We start from the raw sequence: 18,268 nt of genomic DNA on the forward strand, positions 1-18,268 counted from the left end.
CAGATTTTGGCACCAAACTACACGCGAACAATTTAAATGCTGCAAATTTGTTACTCGGAAATTAATTCCTTTTACATTTCCCGACGTACAGCCTTTACGTTATTATTCACAGTTTTTGCTCGCTCGAAGCTTTTGTGGTTTTACTTTTGCTGGAGCAAAAAAGCTTTTTATATAACCTTAATGTAGAGATGCTTTCAATGTAAATTTAAATATAAAATGCTAAAAAGTTTTGGAATAAATAGGTTTCCTGTTATTTATAAAGAATTTTATTTTTATTTGTATTGAAATAATTAGGGCTGATTTTAAAAATTCTTTCACTGTTAACAACCTTCGTTATCAGTAATAGTCAATAGACAAAGCCTCAAGCTAGTCTTTTATAATGTGAATTACCAAAATATATAAGTATCTCGTCAAATACACACAAATTAATACAAAATGATATCATCATTTACTTGTTTTAGATATCAGTTATACCAGTTAGGAGTTTTTTTTTTCATAAATGTCCACCAAGGTATTTTAAATACCCTTCTTCTAAATAACCTTCAGTTAATATCCATCCAATTACTATAATTTGCTTTCAGTCTTCACAAAATATTAAGTACTTACATTCATAAAACGTTGTTGGCGAGACGTTGAAAATATTGATTTTACAAGGAAAGTAGCTAAACCTCATCGTCGTATATGTTAGATTCAGTTTCAGCTTTAACGTTTCCTAACTTTTCTCACAGATGGCGTTAGTTATTTAAAAGCAATCATTAAATTTTTGAATTCTTAACAGTTGTACTTATTGCTTAAAAGTTTAAAAACTGTAAATAATCAACTATTAATATTATTATACTTGAATTTGAAATTAAGTTATAAAAAAATAACTAGTGCCATCTTGTGGCGAATTTTGAAATCACCAAGCAATGTAAGGCTTCGAAGGTATTTGAATATTGTCTGTCTAAAATTCTGCAAACTTGTTGTACATATCTCTAAGATGGCGTACTAATCTAAATAATAATAAAATATTTACCTTTAAACTTAAATTTTTACGAAATTTTCGCAAGTTGATAAATCCGTTTTGTAGATTTGTCACACTTCTTATTTCGTGTGTTGATACTATATTTTTATTTAAAAACACTATGAATTTAAAAATATTAACTTTGTATTAATACACTATTATGAACAACAAACATCACCATGACGCCGCTAACAACAAACTGCTGACGGTAGACCATCTCCAGTACTATATCTGAACCACTTTTCCCTGTTGGTGGGAACAGATGCATTTTATCTTACATCTCTTTCTCACACATCAAACAACATATAGCACCATCTCACCTGGTGTCGATTAACGTGAAACCATTACGCTGAGAACAAAAAAGGGTCCCCTTTGAGTAAATCGTAATATATCATCGCTTTGACGTTATGAGCTTAGGGACTTTGGTACGACTAGTTTGCTTTTGTACAAAAGAAGTTAAAATTTATTGACGTAACGGTTGCGATATTCTTTCAAATGAATTCTGCTGACATATTCAATTCTGTTTCTGCAAAGAACTTTAACACAAAAACAATTCAGTTTCTATAACTATGTTGATATTCTTCAATCTTAGAGTTAGTTGTCTTTAAGTTCAGCGGTTACTGAACGTAGCTAGTGACAGTCTTGACTTCAAGTCTAGCGAAACATTTTTTATATCCATTTACAATATCTTGTGTCTCAAATTTATTCATAAATTTTTGGTTTCTTAAAGATTCTTGTATAAATACCAATTAGATTTAGTCAAATAGAAAATAACATTGTTCCACAGTTAATTCGAAATTATTAGACGTGTAACATTGTAATAAAAATAAGCCGCAAACGTATCGAGGTCTCACGGCGCAAAGGCATTAATCAAAACACGACAATGCCGCGGATGCATCAGCTGTACCCGACTGCACCCGACTGACGGCTATTATACACAAATTCAAACCCAAAACATATACTAATAAAAAGTTAATCAAAAATTTATTCATTCATTCAATAAAAAATCCTTTCCATACAACATATGTCGGGTTTAAGCAGGCTACACACATCATCTCTAACTGCATAGTTAAACTGAACAGTCTGGCTGTGGATTTAAAACTGGAGGTGTGTTGCCGGCTTTAAAAAGTTTTGGTGTTCACTGCACATATGTACATATTGTCATCATTTTAATTCTCTTTGTATTCATGGAAACCCACCTTAAGTTTTGTATTTGATTAGTTAAACAGTATTATTAAAACCACAATAAATTCTAGTGTCGTAGTTTTATAAGATTAAATATTATCTTAACGAGTTTAGTATCAGGTCGGCGTGTAGGTATGAAGGGACCTACATTACCTTCGCATTGTCTACGTCAATTATTGTGGTTTCGTTATATCGCTACCTAGATATAAAATATCAACCTCAATGCTAAAGACTGTAGTACTTTTATTCATATTTTAAATCACCAAGTTGTCGAAATGGAAAAAAATATCTAACCGTCAATCGACATACCTAAATTCAAATATCGGGCAAGAAAACTTATTTTTATATAAACCTAAGTCTATCATCATACAAGTAAATTTGTGTAAATTGTGAAATCATTATACATAAATTAGGAAGATTCTAAATCATTTTTCGTACTCCGTAGACATTTCATGGAATCTGTCTATTGATACATGGAATTTATTTTGCTTTAAAATCAAGTCACGAACGATTACGATGGCTCCTATTACTAACAAAGTCCCATATTTCTACTTTTGTATTAGATGTGACAAGCCTTTTAGCTATTGGAGATATATTTTAAAGTTTTATCTTGCGTTCGTTTATTATCGGGGACCCGGTATGTCCGACTTATCAGCCGCACACAGACAAAACAGCACTGACAGTATGCGGCACACTAACGTATACAGTCATTACCAAATTAACGACATTCAGGTGAACAAAATGCATTTAGTAAACAAAAGTTTTACGACACGGTCGCCTCAGTGCAATACGTGTGTGCATAAATGATACAATTATCAAAGTGACTAAAAGTGAATACCATATTTCAAAATTAAAAATGTCTTCGTGTACTTCTTCACCATCCAGCTTGCACTCAGAAGAGTCGAGAGATTCCACTTCATCCGATTTCTCATCAACTATCCCAGCACAATACAATTCCAACGCAGAAATAGAAGACCCTCAAAAAGCCTTCAAAGGAGGTCTCACATCACATGGAGTTGAAGATATCTTAGGCGATGGAGCTAACTACGGTGCCCCAGAGAATATCTTCCCAGATTGCAAGACTGAAGTATTAAACGTAATCTCCAACACATTCTCTCAAGATTACAACTCTCGAGACTCAACTGGTTTTAGTATCCACGATATTCTTGGTTTGCATCAATCATATAATGCTGCTAACTCACAGGAAGATATGGAGCAGAGATATGAATATCAAATACCGAACTACGAAAATATAAGCAACAGTTCACATAACAATTATGGCTCAGGAACTGAAGAAGTCAATTCCGACGATTGTATGAACAAAAATGATAACTTGTTCTTAGCTCCTAATGTACAAATTGAAAGCCAAGTTACGTACGACAGAAACTATTTACCTAATGAAGCTCTACGATGTCACCATACCAGCGGTTTAGACAATGATGTTGTTAAAGATACTACAAGTGACATAAATGAATCAAGTTTTCCGAACCAGGTAAATATAAGTGAACAAAAATGTACCTTAATGTTATCCGAATACAGAATAGAAACAAATGACAAATTCATCATGAAGAAATATTGTCAAAACTGTGATTTACCACAAAATAACCGGATTTTTAATGACCTTTTAATTTGGTCACTGATAGTAGTGATTATAGCCTATATTATTTGACACCTTATTTCGTTCTAAAACGTTATCGTAGTTGGTCGCATTTTTTACATCAGAATTTTTAACAAAGTTATGCGTTATTACAGAGTTGGAACAAAACAGCTTCATCGTTAAATAATCCTGCTATAAGTGGTACGTCATCATTATCAACCGGTATGTAAAAATTTTTTGTAACTGATTAGAAAGCTCTCCATTTTTGAGAATGTGATATCAATGCTTGATTTTACAGATATATACAGTCTAACTTCTTTCTTTTGTGAGACTGGAATTATTTTCTTTTGTTGCCTTTATTTTAGTATATTTTTTAGTACAATTTTATTTTACCAAATAATTATGTCGGATTCCAGAGAGGCTTAAGTCTCTCAGTGTACGTCTATTCGATAACCAATGCAGTATACATTATTAATTTTCAGGTATGTCTTCAGAAGCTACATCTTACCAAAAAGTATTTACTAAACGAGCCCGCACAGCTTACACAAGTTCACAGTTAGTCGAATTAGAGAATGAGTTCCATCAAAACCGCTACCTCTGCCGGCCGAGACGAATCGAACTCGCGAATTACCTCCAACTCTCGGAGCGTCAAATAAAAATATGGTTTCAAAACAGAAGGATGAAATATAAAAAAGACAACAAGCATAACAAACCATCTTCATCCGTAGACGATAACAGCCCATCAAGTTCTAAAGAAATGTCACCGAGCCAAGATCACAAGTTAAGTCATGGAAGAAGTTGCGGAGGACACGATCGACATAGAAGACTACTTAGCGATAGTCATGCGACCCATAAATATGTGGCCCCAAATGATACATCAAGATCCTCAGAATATCCATCTATAAACAGTCTCAAAACTGTAATCAAAGGTCCGCAGAGTACTATCGAGTTGCCATCGTATACGCCGAACCTATCGTATACATCGTACTACTGCGCAGGCGCAAGTAGGCCGGCTTACTCACCGATGTCTGAGGTTTATCGTTACACGAACGATGATTCACTGCAACCGAATTCGAATGCACTATCACTACCGTCGGATAGTTACGTGCCGAACGGAGTTAACTTGAAGTTAAGCGAAGATATGACAAGGTATCCGTCTGGTTCGGCGTATTACAATGCGTTAACCAGCGGTGTTGCGATGCATCCGGGTACTACAGACGCGTATACTTTCAATGCACCTATACCGACGACAGTAAACCCAACTTACGAAGAAAATATGCAATCGAGAACTGCTAACGCACCGTTCTCACAGGACGCTTACTTTTCATACTTGGCAACTTCTGATGCTAACAGTCAAAACCCTAACACAACAAGCAACAGCAAATTCTCATCTTATATCACTTTGTAAGATTTATTTTTCGGGATTTTAATTAACACTAATCAATCGAAGTAATCTTATTTATCTTAAGAATCGAAATAAGATTACTTCGATTCACGATCTTGTATCAAAACCATTTCATAGGAGACAATGTACCCGAGAACAGCATTATTTAAGAAGTTTGGCCTCTAGATGAAAAGACTTACAATTTCGTGTTAAAGTTGCTATAGGCGTGGTACCATTTCTTTGCCTAACAATCTTTCTACCTCATTGTACGATATGGTTTTAAATTTATTACATAGTTTAAATAAAATATTAATGTAAATAAGAAAACTTGATTTTTTAACAAATGTATAACTACTTATTTTTGTACTTTTTACTTAACATTTACCTTTATAGTTTTTGATATACCTTAATGTTGAATAAATTATAATTGTTCATTGTTTCTTTCATTTCAAAGCCTTATTAAAATAACTTATTAAATACTAGATTGTACCTAAATTACAAACATAAAAATAAATAAATTACATTATACTAATACAAAATAAAATTATTTTAAACAATACATTAAATAATATTTCTCAAACGTTAAATTGCATTTGATTTTTGTTTTTTTTTTATATTTACCTCCAACATAATTATTTAGTTATTAATGCTTGAACGTCGAATAAGCGCCTTAAAGATTCCTCGGGTTCGTAAAGTTCCCATTTCGGAAAACACATATTTTCATCTGAATTTTCGTGAATGCTTACTGGGGATATTGGTTCGTAGTTTAAAGAACTTTTATTCTTTAATTCCTTAGACGCCCCATCTAAATCTACATCTGTCAAAAGCAAGTCAATGACAGTTATCAATTCCTTCATAGCTCTGTCATCCAAAGTGACGTATCCAAATTCGTCAGGTTTATTTATTCTGGATTGAACGTAATCTAGATTAAAATGATTTTCGGTTTCTTCTTCTGAGGAATCGGAAATTACTCGTGTTCTATTTCTTAGACCAGATATTTGACGACGGTTTTTAAACCATAGTTTTATAACTTTTTCGTTAACATTTAACCTCTCCGTTAATATTCGTCTCTCTTGCCTGTTAACATGTGGTTTCTTATGAAATATCTTCTCTAACGCTAAAATTTGTTGCGTAGAGAATGCAGGGCGTCGTTTAAACTTCGTTATAAACTTTTCTGGACGTCGGTCTGGAAGATAATTTAGAAGTAACATGTTATATAGGAGAAAAATTTGATTTTCATAATAGTGTTATAATTATAAATACTTACAAACTGCAGGTTCACGATATCTTCTGCCAAGTTTCCGATGTTCAACACAGCACAGAGAATTATTTCTTATAGGATTTGTCTGAAAACCGGTAAAAATATTCTTAACACATATTTATCAAATAAATGGATATATGGTTCAAATCTTTTAGTATATTAATTGGTACATTGATATTTACTTATTTGGAGATGTATATTTTTAAAGAGATATTGTTGCAAACATTTCAATAAATTCTTTTATGAAAAAATACTATTAAAATGAAATTCGATGATGTGAATGAGATGATGCGTATTCTAACTACAGATGGCGCTCGAATATTTTAAAAATATGCATGTGCGCCATCTTATGACGTAAGTGTTCAACCGTACACAATCAAGAAATATTCTAGAAATAATGAAAATTACAAATTTTAAAATTTCATAATCGTTAATTTGCGCTTCATTTTATGTAACTAAATGTTTGTTAAATTATCGGAGAGAAAATGTTATACTATCCTATAACTTAGATTTAAAAAAACATGACATACTCCAACATGTTCGGATACATACGACATATCCGGGTTCTACAAGAATAATGTGGATAAGCCTTATCAAATAAAAAAGTTATAGTTAATTAACTTACATTATAACCCGGTGGCATTCTTGTTGATGTTGTACTAAACACATAATTTGTATAATTTGTACTACAACTACTAGTGGACATATTACCGGAGTTCCCTTGGCGTTGTGATTGGAACATGTTTGCTAAGTGCACTGGATACTAATGATAATAATGCAAAATGTTTAACCCTTTTATACCTGTATCAAAATAAAAACTCATTAAGTAAAACAACCCCTCTTTTAGTTATTTTTTAATTTCTTTCCTAATTAACAAACGATTACTAATTACTCTGTTTACAAATCATGTTCACAGACAGGCTTGCCTTTCTCATGTGTATTTATTTTAAAAACAATTAAACACATGTATCTTTAAGTTAATTTTAAATTAATAGTTAAAGTCTCGATATTCGTTTAATAAGATTAAATATAATCTGTAACTAACTATAAATAAGTATTGATTGATTTACGTTTTAAAAAATAATATTAAATTTGGCATATCCATATTATATTTTATCTTCATACCGTAAACAACTACCGTCGATCTTTTCAAATTTAACGTAAAAAAAAACACGCAATAGGGTATTTTCCAAACATTTGTATTTCGAACGCCATTTGTTGCTAAGGATTCCATAGTTACCGGTCTGAGTTCGTCGTTTCAGTGTTTAATTACAAAAAACATTTACATTTAATTAAGTTTCTACATCTAATTATGTTGCAAGACGAATTTGAGATAACCTTAACAGCTTTAAGCAGTATGAATGAGGTAGGATATTGTATTATTATGAATTTCTAATTAGGTACGCATTCATAATCGACAAAACAAGTTAGGCCAGGCGAATTTATTTAGAGGAATACATTGATTTGAACGTCGATAGCGAAATTAAACATTGCAAAAGTGGAGATTTAATTTTTTATTTTGTAAATCATTAAATCCTAATTATTCTATACATACATTATATCTGAAGCCCGTTACAAACTGTACCTTGTTGTTTGCTTTTCAGATTTGTCATTGGCAAAACAAGCCTTTTATTGAAGTTTTGCCTCATCGACAAGAGCACAAGAATAATGGTACGTTATTTCCTCATGTTTCTTTTTACAGGGCACTTAACATTTAAATTTAATTACCAATTGAACTATTAAGAAATGATAATTTATTCAATACATACCTTTATGCATCTTAAACTTCTGTCTAATTATTATCAACTTAATCATTTATAGTTGATAATTTCCAGGATCGAATGTAAGAAAGAAAATACAGAAAAACAAAAGGAAACGTACAACATTTACAACAGAGCAGTTAAAAGTTCTAGAGAAAACATTCGCCAGCTCGAAATATCTGAATAGTGAACATCGTCGAGACCTGTCTAAAGTTCTGGGACTTGCTGAGAAATGTTTAAAGGTTTGGTTCCAAAACAAAAGAATGAAAGAGAAAAGAGAAGCTTCAGAGTCAAGCGATTCAAGCGAACAATATAGTGATTCTATGTCAATTGAGTCACAAATAGGTAGTCCAGAATTAAATACGCAAAGTACGTTTGTTAATTATAATAATGATGATATAAATTCTTATCACGTTCCACAGAACAACCAATATATATCTGAACCTAATTTTGTTAATCCATCGTACGTACATACTCTTTATTATGGTAATTTTACATATCCAACTGAAAATTATCAATATTCAAATACAGATAATAATTACAATAAAGAATTAAATAACGGATGTTATCAAAATTGCTCTCCACAAACTTGGTCCAGTGATGGTTTCGATTTAAGTTATTTACAGATGTAATATATTTAAAAATTATATATTCCATATTTATTGTGTAAAGGATTGTTACGTTATAGTTATATTGACATATAGATTATCTTTCCAAGTTATGTAGGCTTAGAAATTCAATTTTATTAAAAAAAATGCATAATGAAATAACATTTTGAAAATCATCAGAGCAAAAATATTTCTTATTTACTAATTAGAAATTATTTTATCGATTTTAATTAATTTATTTAATAATAAACAAAATACCAATAAATGATGAACACCAATCTTAAATCATTGTAGTAAAAAACGTAAATTTTTAATATTGGAGCTGTATTTTTAAATTAGTTAGTTTTCATGTGTTTATTTACAGCACGTTTATGAACTCTAGTTATTTTGAAATATTATTGTAGTAATTATTAAAAATTTTACTTAACGTTATTTTTTTTCAAATTCTAATTAAGTTGGTAATAATAATAACTTGAACTAGTATGCATTTATTATTCATTGTTTTCTGTTACGTAATTTTCAAAATAATAGTGAAGTATAATAATGAAATAGAATAAGGTTTTTTGATTACTGTTTTCATAAATATTTTAAAGTGTTTCTCGATATGTTACTTAATTGATAATAAAATTACAATTAAATAATTTTAAAAGTTTTAAATTTTTGGGGTGTCATAACCATGTTTTTAATACGTTTTATTTCCAGTGAACTACCAGAAAAAAATAATAAAACAAATGAAAGATTAATATAAAGTTTGAAATGTCTACCTAAATGATAAGATTTACAAATTTATATTCTTAGAACTAAGTTTCTTTTTTAACTATTTTGTATTATTTTTTTTAAATTGTTAACACCGTGTAACATATTAATAAGTTTGTTTCAAATATCTTTAAAGGTTTTATCTGTTTAAAATTTCATGTTTCTTTCTTTGACAATTGTTAGTTTTCTTTTTGGCATATTTTTCTATTTAATAAGTGTATTTCGTTATCACTATTGAACTATTTAATTTTATCTTTATAAATCTGTTACTGTCAAATTCTGTATATTTTTTGCATCCGGGATATAATAAAAAGCAAATGTTTATTTATAAGAAAGTTTATTTTCCAAAATTACATATATTTGTTATTATGTAAATGCATGTAAAAGTTTAATAAAATATATAATTTATAATTTATTAATCTTCTTAAATTTCTATTTTAAAATAAGAAAACATAATGTAAAACGGTCGTATTAAACTATTTTTGAATAAAATATACTAAACGAAAAACATTGTTTTTATTTACAATTTATACAATTAAAAACAAAACTAAAACGGAATTATTATAAGGGGGAGCTAAACTGAAGAGGTGGTTTGTGGAAAGGTACCGCTATTACATATTGTGGTTGATTTTCAGGTGAAAAAGCTATCGTATTTGTTTGCGGATTCATATGACAATTACATGAGCATTGACTCTTTTGTATATCATTTGATTTTATGTGTGAGTGTGTGAGGGGATGGGAGATAGAGTGTGGGTTAGGAAGAATAGCAAAGTCACACATAGGCATTATAGTTGACATATCCGTTGGGCCCATTGGTTTCCATAAAAAGTTTCCTGGTAAAGAATACTGTTGATTATGTTGTTGAGGATATAAGGGAATGTATCCTGAAGGAATTTGTGTAATCGTTTGCTGTTGTTTCACAATAGATGGCGCTGTTCCTGTAACTGAACTCTGGATTTTTCGCTCCAAAGTTTGACTATTTAATTTACGTTTTTTCAAATCGTTATGTTTTGTTTGTAGGGTTTTTGTTTTGACTGCCTTTTTCATAGGATTAGTGTGAATATGGTCTTTACACTTTTTTAGCAGCTCTATTGATAATTCTGCGTTCTGTTTAGCTTCGTTACTGCTGCTTGTTATAGTATTGTTTTGAAAATTATGTGTTACGATGACGTCATCCGTTGTCGTCTTATTTTCAAAGCTCTTCGTTGTGTTTGTAACTTGTTTATGATTCTTCTTTAAGAAATTATTAATTGTTGACTCGTTTAAACTTGTTTTTAACTTAGTTTGCGGTAAAACGGAATGTGAACATAGATTGTTATTTGATTGCAAAGTCTCCACATTACTTAATTGATCATTAACAATTGTACCATTATGTCCCGTTTTATGATAATGATGGAGTTCTGTTATGGGTCGATGGGTAACATCTTTCTTCTCTTTCATCCGTCGATTTTGGAACCATATTTTTACAGCTCTCTCAGGTATATTTAATTTGATTGCGATCTCTTTTCGGCTAACGACACTGACATAAGGTGACTTCAGAAATTCATTTTCTAGATACAATATTTGATTCGTAGTAAATGCGCTTCTGATCCTTTTAGCTTTTTTAAAAACATTCTGGTGGCTCAAACTCTGTGAAAACACAAATAATGTAATTAAAACATTTTCTATTAATTATTATACCTCAAATATATTACTACTCACTAAAAATGTACTATTGGTCGAAGTTTAATTGAATTATTATATCGTAAAATATAACAAAGATATAAAACCTCTAAGTTTAAAGCCATGAAACTCTTTTGACCTTTATTTATAACAAAACTAGCTTTCGCCCGCGACTCCGTTCGCGTGAAATTAAAAAAAAAAAAAAGTGAGTAGCCTATGTGTCCTTCCAAACTTTCCTCTATATCCATACCAAATTTGATTGAAATCCGTTCAGCCATTTAGTCTATAAATTCTAACAAACATCCATCCATCCATCCATCTATCTAAACTTTCGCATTTATAATATTAGTATGATTCAGTTACACATGATAAAACATTAACACAGAAAATATAATTAAATACTCACATTTTTAATTAATTCCGTTTTAAACGATTGGTTTAATATTTTCCGAATTTCCATGTTGTTAATTATTTTTTTATACACTTCAATTTAAATTAATTTAGATCTAGACCAATATTACTTTTGAATTAAATTCCAAATACACTACGATATGTTCAAAATATGTGACACAACTAAGAATAAAAAGATAATTAAGTGTTATTTATACGACTATTGTAAGAGCATTAATTAATAACTTTATAATTACATAAACTGAGTTTGGTAATTAATTAATTAATGTTAGAAAATATATTATTGGTTAGTATATGTATCTTATCTTGACTTCATTAAACATATTTACCATTCATTACAGAATCTTAGTTTGTTCGTCTCTTTGATAATGAACAGTAAATACTTAGATTTAGTTTGCAGTTTTAATTTAAATAACAAAGACGTTTTTAGTTTTCTAAATACTTGTATGTAGGATAGGGAGGTTAAATATGTTTTCTTTTTAATTGATTTCGAATTTCATATTTTGACGTTGGTTTGAATTAGTTTAGAGTCAGAGAAAAAGAGAAACGACGATGTAAGAAGATGTGTTTTGGAAAAGGGTGTAAATATTAAAAATTGCGATAAACTACAAGTTTAATTTTATTTGATCGAGCCACAACCCCACATGTATTACGAGTATCTGAGGTCGAGCTTCGAATTCTATACAACTTGGACACAAAGAACTATTTATTAATATTATCGATAGCTGTTGCCCGCGACTTCGTCCGCGTGAAATTAAAAGTAATTAAAGTATAGCCCATGTTACTCACTAAAAACATAGTTTTGATGGTAAAAGATTTTTTGAAATCCGCCCATTATTTTTTGACTTATTCCAATATGTAGCAAAATCCACAAATTCAAATTCGTCTTTATAATGAAAATGAAAATAATTTATTGATATAACAATAGATTATACAAGTTATTCAGATGTAGGCTTCCTTTTACTTGACCTATGGGTTCTTGTGGTAGGAAGTCCCGCTCTTCCATGTAACACATAATGTTGTAAGGTATGCACTATCTATCTATACTAATATTATAAAGAGGAAAACTTTGTATTTTTGTATGTATTGAAATAACTCAACAACCTCTGGGCCAATTCATTTCATTTATTTGCTAGCCTAAACGGTATCAGAAATGTTATTCACTTTTTAAATTGTTCAAAGATACTTAGTACGAGTACATATACTACTTTTCAGTACTACTTTTTTTACAGTTCCCTTTATGACTCAGATAAGTCTGTTCAAAAGTGCAATCGGCTAGATCTCATTATTGTAATATATTCTATTGTTATCATATTTAGTTACGAATAATTAGTGTTTAAATACAATTTTTACCAAGCATATGACCACAGGTTGGATTTTTCTTAAGTCAAATTTCCACTGGTGCTTCAGCGACCGCTGTAAAAATAACGACCGAACGTAATCAGAGTCCCGCAGCGTGTTGCTCGTGGAAATGACGGTTTATCATTATGCACAGAAATATTTATAAACAACTGCTTATAACAATTCTTACACCAATAGGAATAAAGTTGTTATAAAAGTATTTTTTTTCCCAACTGATGTAGCCAGACAGAGTTTAAGTTTTTATTATGTATCTTGGTTTGTATATTCATACTTTTCATGTCTTACAAATTCCATTGCAACTGCCTGCAGCCCAAATACTCGTAACTAAACTGATATCGATGATTGAGGTGTCATTCGATTTTTTTTTATAATATATGGTGGCAAACGAGCAAGCGGACGCCTGAATCCGCTAAAATGGCGAAGCGGCCGCTGCTCATAGACATCTACAAATGCAGATGCATTGCCTACCCTTAATCGACGTAGGAGAAAGCACATTAAGAGGATATTTCCCCTTCCTATGCGTCTCCTCCACTGTCAAATCCACTTTCCCTTCCCATCCTATCCTTATAAGAACAGGGTGGTAAGAGCTAGGGACTTTAATTAGGCGATTGGTATATTTTTACAAATTATTAAGAGCAAGCGTATACCTTTGACTAAACTATCGCACAACCGTTGTGTGGTTGTCGATTGTTTCTCAACCATTTCAATTGTTTAGTTGCGTAACTAAAAATCGAGTAGTGTGCGCACCACCATATGAGCTTATAGGAACTAAAGGAGACTAAACATTTGTGCAATTTGCAGTTAGTTAAGTTTTAGTTGTGCGTACGCTTTAACAATAAATCTATACTAATATAATGAAGCGTAAACACATTAAGGACATGGTTTGTCATCATGTCATGTCATTTTGACATTTGCAATTCATATTTTGACACATGTAAACAATAAAATTAAAATTTTCATAATGTTATGCGGATGAAGTCGCACGGGAACAGTAATGAAATAGTTTACTCTAATTAAAATTATTGAATAATAATAAAATTATCAAATTAAAGTTTTATAATTTAATAAGCAAAATAAGTAAGTAATTCTTAAAGTATTTAAACTAACTATATTTACACAAACTTTATAATTAAATCAGTCACATATTATCTATATTACAAATATATCTTTTACATTTTTAAATTTATATTAAATTAAATCTTATTAAACTTAAAATAAAATTACATAACTAAAACGTTTGAGGAATAACAGCAGTGTGTATATAACAGGTGTTTAAGCTTCATCTTGGAAATTAATGCTTCTAATCCACGACAAATCCCAATTTTGATCGTTGATGTCACTTTTAACGGAGTCAATGGCAGATATATCTGAGTGCGCCGGAGACCCGTCCAGTGAATAAGTCTCGTTAGATTCGCACGGCTCAAACGATTCTGTTTTCAATAAATTCGCCGCGAGTGGATCAAATTTTAATCCAACATCCATATTACTGTCTAAAACACTGTTATAGCCTTCTTGCATGATATGCTGAGGTTCTTGTGGCATATTGATTTGATACATAGGCAATTGAGGCATAATAGTAGTAGGAGTTGATGGATATTGTTCAACGAAATAATTAGAGCCTTGATGGTAAACGCCATTAGGAGCATTACATTGCATTGAGTAGTTCTCATGCGTTTGTACTGGCATGACTTTAGTGATCATTTCCGGCGAAGAATCTGTAGTACTCGGTTCCTCTGAATCGTCGTAATTCTCAGCTCTATCCTTCTTCTCTTTCATTCTCCGGTTCTGGAACCAGATTTTTATCGTCCGTTCGTTTAATAATAAAGTTTCCGCAAGTTCAATACGACGAGCCCGGTCTAAATATCTGGTGCGCGCATATTCCTGTTCAAGTTCCATCATTTGATGACTTGTGAAAGCTGTTCGTACACGTTTATGCTTCTTTACTCCGTTTGACGCTTTCGGTGGTACCCATACAGGCCGGTTGTACCTCTCAGTGTTCCCATGAGAGTTCCAATTACGTTGCGGAATACTGGGGCCAGTCCTCTGATAGGGTACCATTATTGGTGTATTCATAACGCCTGGTAAAGGAGGTCTTATCAAGTTATTGCCGCATATTCCGTTTGAGTTTATTACATCTCTTTGGCAAGATGGTAATAACGTATTGGTGATGTCTTGCCCGTTGTAATAAGATGTAGACGAGACAATGTTCATCTTTGAGTTCATTAGACCACCGTTGGCATCATTGAAGTTGGCCATCGGATACACTTTATATTCTGGGGGCGGGGCTTCACTCCATTGCGCATTCTGAAAAAATAGTAATCATGTTAATAATTTATCAAACTTTATCTAGTATGTACTATTCTACTATTATTGATTATTGATACTATTATACTATTATTGATTTTAATAATAAATAAATTACTGAAGATCACGAGAGTCCTACTATCAGCAATATTTTACAAGTATTGACACTAATTCGGGATTTTGCAACTTGATCATAGATTCAGATTCAAAATCTCACAGTATAGATTTTAAATTAAATTAGGGTTAATATAAAACAATTACCGTTGTAGTAAGAACAACATTATCCTGGGTCCACTGGTAGTCACTGGTGTTCGGGGTGGGCGCGTACAGCCGCGTCGTCAGCGGGGACGACTGACCGGTCACTGTTGACGATACCGACATCGTGAAGGTAACACAAATTTAGTTACTTAAGTTACTAATGAAACGTTCACGGCGAAAGCCAGAGTGTAAATAAATGTTTCGCTAATTGGGGTGCGATTTTATACTCCTTTTTTCTATGATCAACTAATTAATAGTCGAATGAAGGAGAGCTCGGTGACTAAACAGCATAATTAGGTTGTTTATGAATCGCAGGAATCGTAATCCATGTTGACACATTAATATTTTGCATCTGGATAATCAAAACAACAAAGTTTTAATTTTTAATATATTATTAGTTTTTTTTATATATCACTGTTTTGATGAATTCTTAATTTACAAACTCGAAAAACTGTTTTTGACGTACATATTTGAATAGTTCTGCCAGTTACACACAAAGTTAAGTTTTATCTTTAAATTCCTTTATATTACTAACGTTGTTTCTAAGTAGTTTTAAAATATAGAATTTCGTATTAGGATCATCATACACACACATAAATATGTCTTAAATATTACACGTTGGGGGTTTGCTTTATGGTTCTACATGATTTCACAATTTTTGAGGACTTCGTGTTTTTAACATGATGAAAGGGAGTTGCGGTTACATTTTATATAACAAAACTATCTTATTACCTAGAAGTAGTGTCGAGGAGAAATACCATCGCACTAAATAACAAATGGCATAGACTTTTAGTTTATAGGTCATTTTATCATTAATCTAATGAATATTTAAATATCATAAGTTGATGACACCTCGATTCCTTCATTACTTTTCAAATTAAATAAAAGATGCTTAGACTGTTTACGTTTATAAACTTTAATTTATTTTGATATACGTTAATTCGTATGTTAAGATCCAGAACATTTGGTGCCTTTTTGTGGTTGTTATTTCTTGATATTTTTTTTGTCTCTCTAAGAAGCAATAAATTCATTGCAATTAATATTAATAGTATAAAAATTTAATTACTTGACCAAAATTATTAAACGCCATCTATCATCAGTGAGTTAAACTATAAAGGCTGTGCACGGAATCTACGAAAAGTTTCCCCTAATGCAAACCGCTACGTGATTCGTGTTCGTAAAAGAACAACATTGAATTTAGAAATTATACTTATTCCTTAATTCATTTTTTTTATTATCATTCTATTACGTAAAAAAATGACATCTGAAGATACAATCGTGTAAAAAAAGTAATTGACGTAACTTTGGGATACGTCATAAATCTGTCCGTAACTTAACGTTTAAGCGCACGTAGTTGACCAAGTGAATGGTAGATGGCGCTTTCAAATTTATATTTTAATTTTTATTTATATACACAATTTTATTTTAAATGCTTTTTACATTCCTATTATGCATTATCGCCCAATGAAAGTAACTTCCAAATTTTATAATTCAATTAGTAATTAATGTAGTAGATTTTATAAAAGTAATAAAATAAACAAAACATTGAAAAAATGCACATTTGCTACAACTCTTCTGTATCTTTATTAAATGAAATTGCAGGAACTTAAGTTGAAATATGTTACATACTTTAGTAATATAAAGAGCTCATAAATATACAGAAATCATTGCCGGAGCAACTGTTGACGAATGTGGAATATTTGGGCAAAGAACTTTTACCGTGGCCTATGCTTCAGTTTGCTTATATTGAATAAACGTGAGTTGAATAGTGGCGCAGGGTTGTCACTAACGAGAATCATAAATATTAAATCAAAAACATAACTAATTGTACTAAACATCGTCATTTAATTATTTTCACATAAAATAAAAAATAAATCAATAACCATTTGTAATACTGTTAGATTTATAATTTAAAATCCCAATTTTTAACCAAAAACTATAAATGTTTTTTTAAATATATAGATCGCAGATCGACTAAAAAAATCGTAATACTTTTCCGGCATTATATTTTTGTAGGCGGAGTTAACATTTGTATAGAGAAGGGTGCAACAAGAAGCTGTCAATCAACTTGGGGCAAGGGGATTATCCCTAAATTCTTCTGCCGGATTTAACTCGAATGTAGGAGTACATAAAATGGCAAAATAACTATCTACTAAACAGTTGACATCCTAATTACTTTGTTTACCAGTTTAATTTGTTTACGCAGGTCAGTTTCATTGTTCATAGGTAAAGAAAACGTGTTTGTGAAGTAATGAATGTAAACAACAAAATTAAACAATAGTCTCGTAACTGTTCCATTTTATGATTGTTTTTTCTTAACTATAATGAGATTACAATTTTTTTTACAAATACAATCGAACTATAGATCTAGTATTTAGGTAAATTGTTTGGATACATTTAAATATATTTTATAATTACGGTACATTGGACAGATTTTGAATTACTATAGCATTTTATCCATCAATTGACGGTTTAGAGTTTTACCAACCATTTATTTCTCAGAAACGTTGTGTAATTTTAATTTACAGCTTAACATGGAGAATAACATTTACTTGTTTCAAACATTTATTTAATATAAATATTATTTGAATTTGATTATTTGTATGTCGTAAGTAGCAACCCTGCGCGACGTCGGGAGATCATCAATCATCGCGGCAAGACAATCACAACCGGTGGCACATCTGCCACGCCGCTGCGTCGCGCCTCCACCGCGTCGC

The 18,268-nt window shown here is 31.1% G+C and overlaps 5 protein-coding genes across 5 annotated transcripts; 2 read left to right on the forward strand and 3 right to left on the reverse strand.

The window, feature by feature from the left end:
• The first annotated feature begins 3,044 nt into the window (after window positions 1-3,044).
• Window positions 3,045-5,193, forward strand: LOC106104154. Its single transcript, XM_013284108.1, has 3 exons — window positions 3,045-3,702; window positions 3,957-4,007; window positions 4,268-5,193. The coding sequence occupies exons 1-3, from the start codon at window positions 3,045-3,047 to the stop codon at window positions 5,191-5,193; spliced, it is 1,635 nt and encodes a 544-aa protein (XP_013139562.1).
• A 608-nt stretch (window positions 5,194-5,801) lies between these two features.
• LOC106104072 lies at window positions 5,802-7,073 on the reverse strand. The gene is made up of 3 exons (XM_013284010.1): window positions 7,056-7,073; window positions 6,437-6,515; window positions 5,802-6,355 (listed from the first exon to the last, which is right to left on the reverse strand). The coding sequence occupies exons 1-3, from the start codon at window positions 7,071-7,073 to the stop codon at window positions 5,802-5,804; spliced, it is 651 nt and encodes a 216-aa protein (XP_013139464.1).
• A 714-nt stretch (window positions 7,074-7,787) lies between these two features.
• On the forward strand, window positions 7,788-9,541 carry LOC106104073 (homeobox protein E30-like). The gene is made up of 4 exons (XM_013284012.1): window positions 7,788-7,796; window positions 8,035-8,101; window positions 8,266-8,559; window positions 9,501-9,541. Exons 1-4 carry the CDS (start codon window positions 7,788-7,790, stop codon window positions 9,539-9,541), a joined length of 411 nt encoding a protein of 136 aa, XP_013139466.1.
• Window positions 9,542-10,036: 495 nt separating this feature from the next.
• Window positions 10,037-12,633, reverse strand: LOC106104074 (homeotic protein proboscipedia-like). The gene is made up of 2 exons (XM_013284013.1): window positions 12,592-12,633; window positions 10,037-11,183 (listed from the first exon to the last, which is right to left on the reverse strand). The coding sequence occupies exons 1-2, from the start codon at window positions 12,631-12,633 to the stop codon at window positions 10,116-10,118; spliced, it is 1,110 nt and encodes a 369-aa protein (XP_013139467.1). The 3' UTR covers window positions 10,037-10,115.
• Window positions 12,634-14,261: 1,628 nt separating this feature from the next.
• LOC106104075 (homeobox protein SMOX-1-like) lies at window positions 14,262-15,674 on the reverse strand. Its single transcript, XM_013284014.1, has 2 exons — window positions 15,555-15,674; window positions 14,262-15,293 (listed from the first exon to the last, which is right to left on the reverse strand). The coding sequence occupies exons 1-2, from the start codon at window positions 15,672-15,674 to the stop codon at window positions 14,262-14,264; spliced, it is 1,152 nt and encodes a 383-aa protein (XP_013139468.1).
• Window positions 15,675-18,268: the final 2,594 nt, after the last annotated feature.

This window comes from Papilio polytes, unplaced genomic scaffold, assembly GCF_000836215.1.
Source record: "Papilio polytes unplaced genomic scaffold, Ppol_1.0 DF823691.1, whole genome shotgun sequence".
Classification (NCBI taxonomy): Eukaryota; Metazoa; Arthropoda; class Insecta; order Lepidoptera; family Papilionidae; genus Papilio; species Papilio polytes.

Excerpts from the sequence above, each read along its gene's own strand:
- LOC106104074 (XM_013284013.1), bottom strand. The coding sequence starts at position 12,633 with ATGGAAGAGCGGGACTTCCTACCACAAGAACCCATAGGTCAA. Across the intron at positions 11,184-12,591 it reads CACAAGAACCCATAGGTCAA|AGTTTGAGCCACCAGAATGT; the intron begins GTAAAAGGAAGC and ends GTGTTTTCACAG.
- LOC106104073 (XM_013284012.1), top strand. Across the intron at positions 8,102-8,265 it reads ACAAGAGCACAAGAATAATG|GATCGAATGTAAGAAAGAAA; the intron begins GTACGTTATTTC and ends GATAATTTCCAG. Across the intron at positions 8,560-9,500 it reads TCCAGAATTAAATACGCAAA|TGAACTACCAGAAAAAAATA; the intron begins GTACGTTTGTTA and ends TTTTATTTCCAG.
- LOC106104154 (XM_013284108.1), top strand. The coding sequence starts at position 3,045 with ATGTCTTCGTGTACTTCTTCACCATCCAGCTTGCACTCAGAAGAGTCG. Across the intron at positions 3,703-3,956 it reads AAATATAAGTGAACAAAAAT|CTTCATCGTTAAATAATCCT; the intron begins GTACCTTAATGT and ends GGAACAAAACAG. Across the intron at positions 4,008-4,267 it reads TACGTCATCATTATCAACCG|GTATGTCTTCAGAAGCTACA; the intron begins GTATGTAAAAAT and ends ATTAATTTTCAG.
- LOC106104075 (XM_013284014.1), bottom strand. The coding sequence starts at position 15,674 with ATGTCGGTATCGTCAACAGTGACCGGTCAGTCGTCCCCGCTGACGACG. Across the intron at positions 15,294-15,554 it reads ATGTTGTTCTTACTACAACG|AATGCGCAATGGAGTGAAGC; the intron begins GTAATTGTTTTA and ends CTATTTTTTCAG.
- LOC106104072 (XM_013284010.1), bottom strand. Across the intron at positions 6,356-6,436 it reads ATATCGTGAACCTGCAGTTT|ACCGACGTCCAGAAAAGTTT; the intron begins GTAAGTATTTAT and ends ATTATCTTCCAG.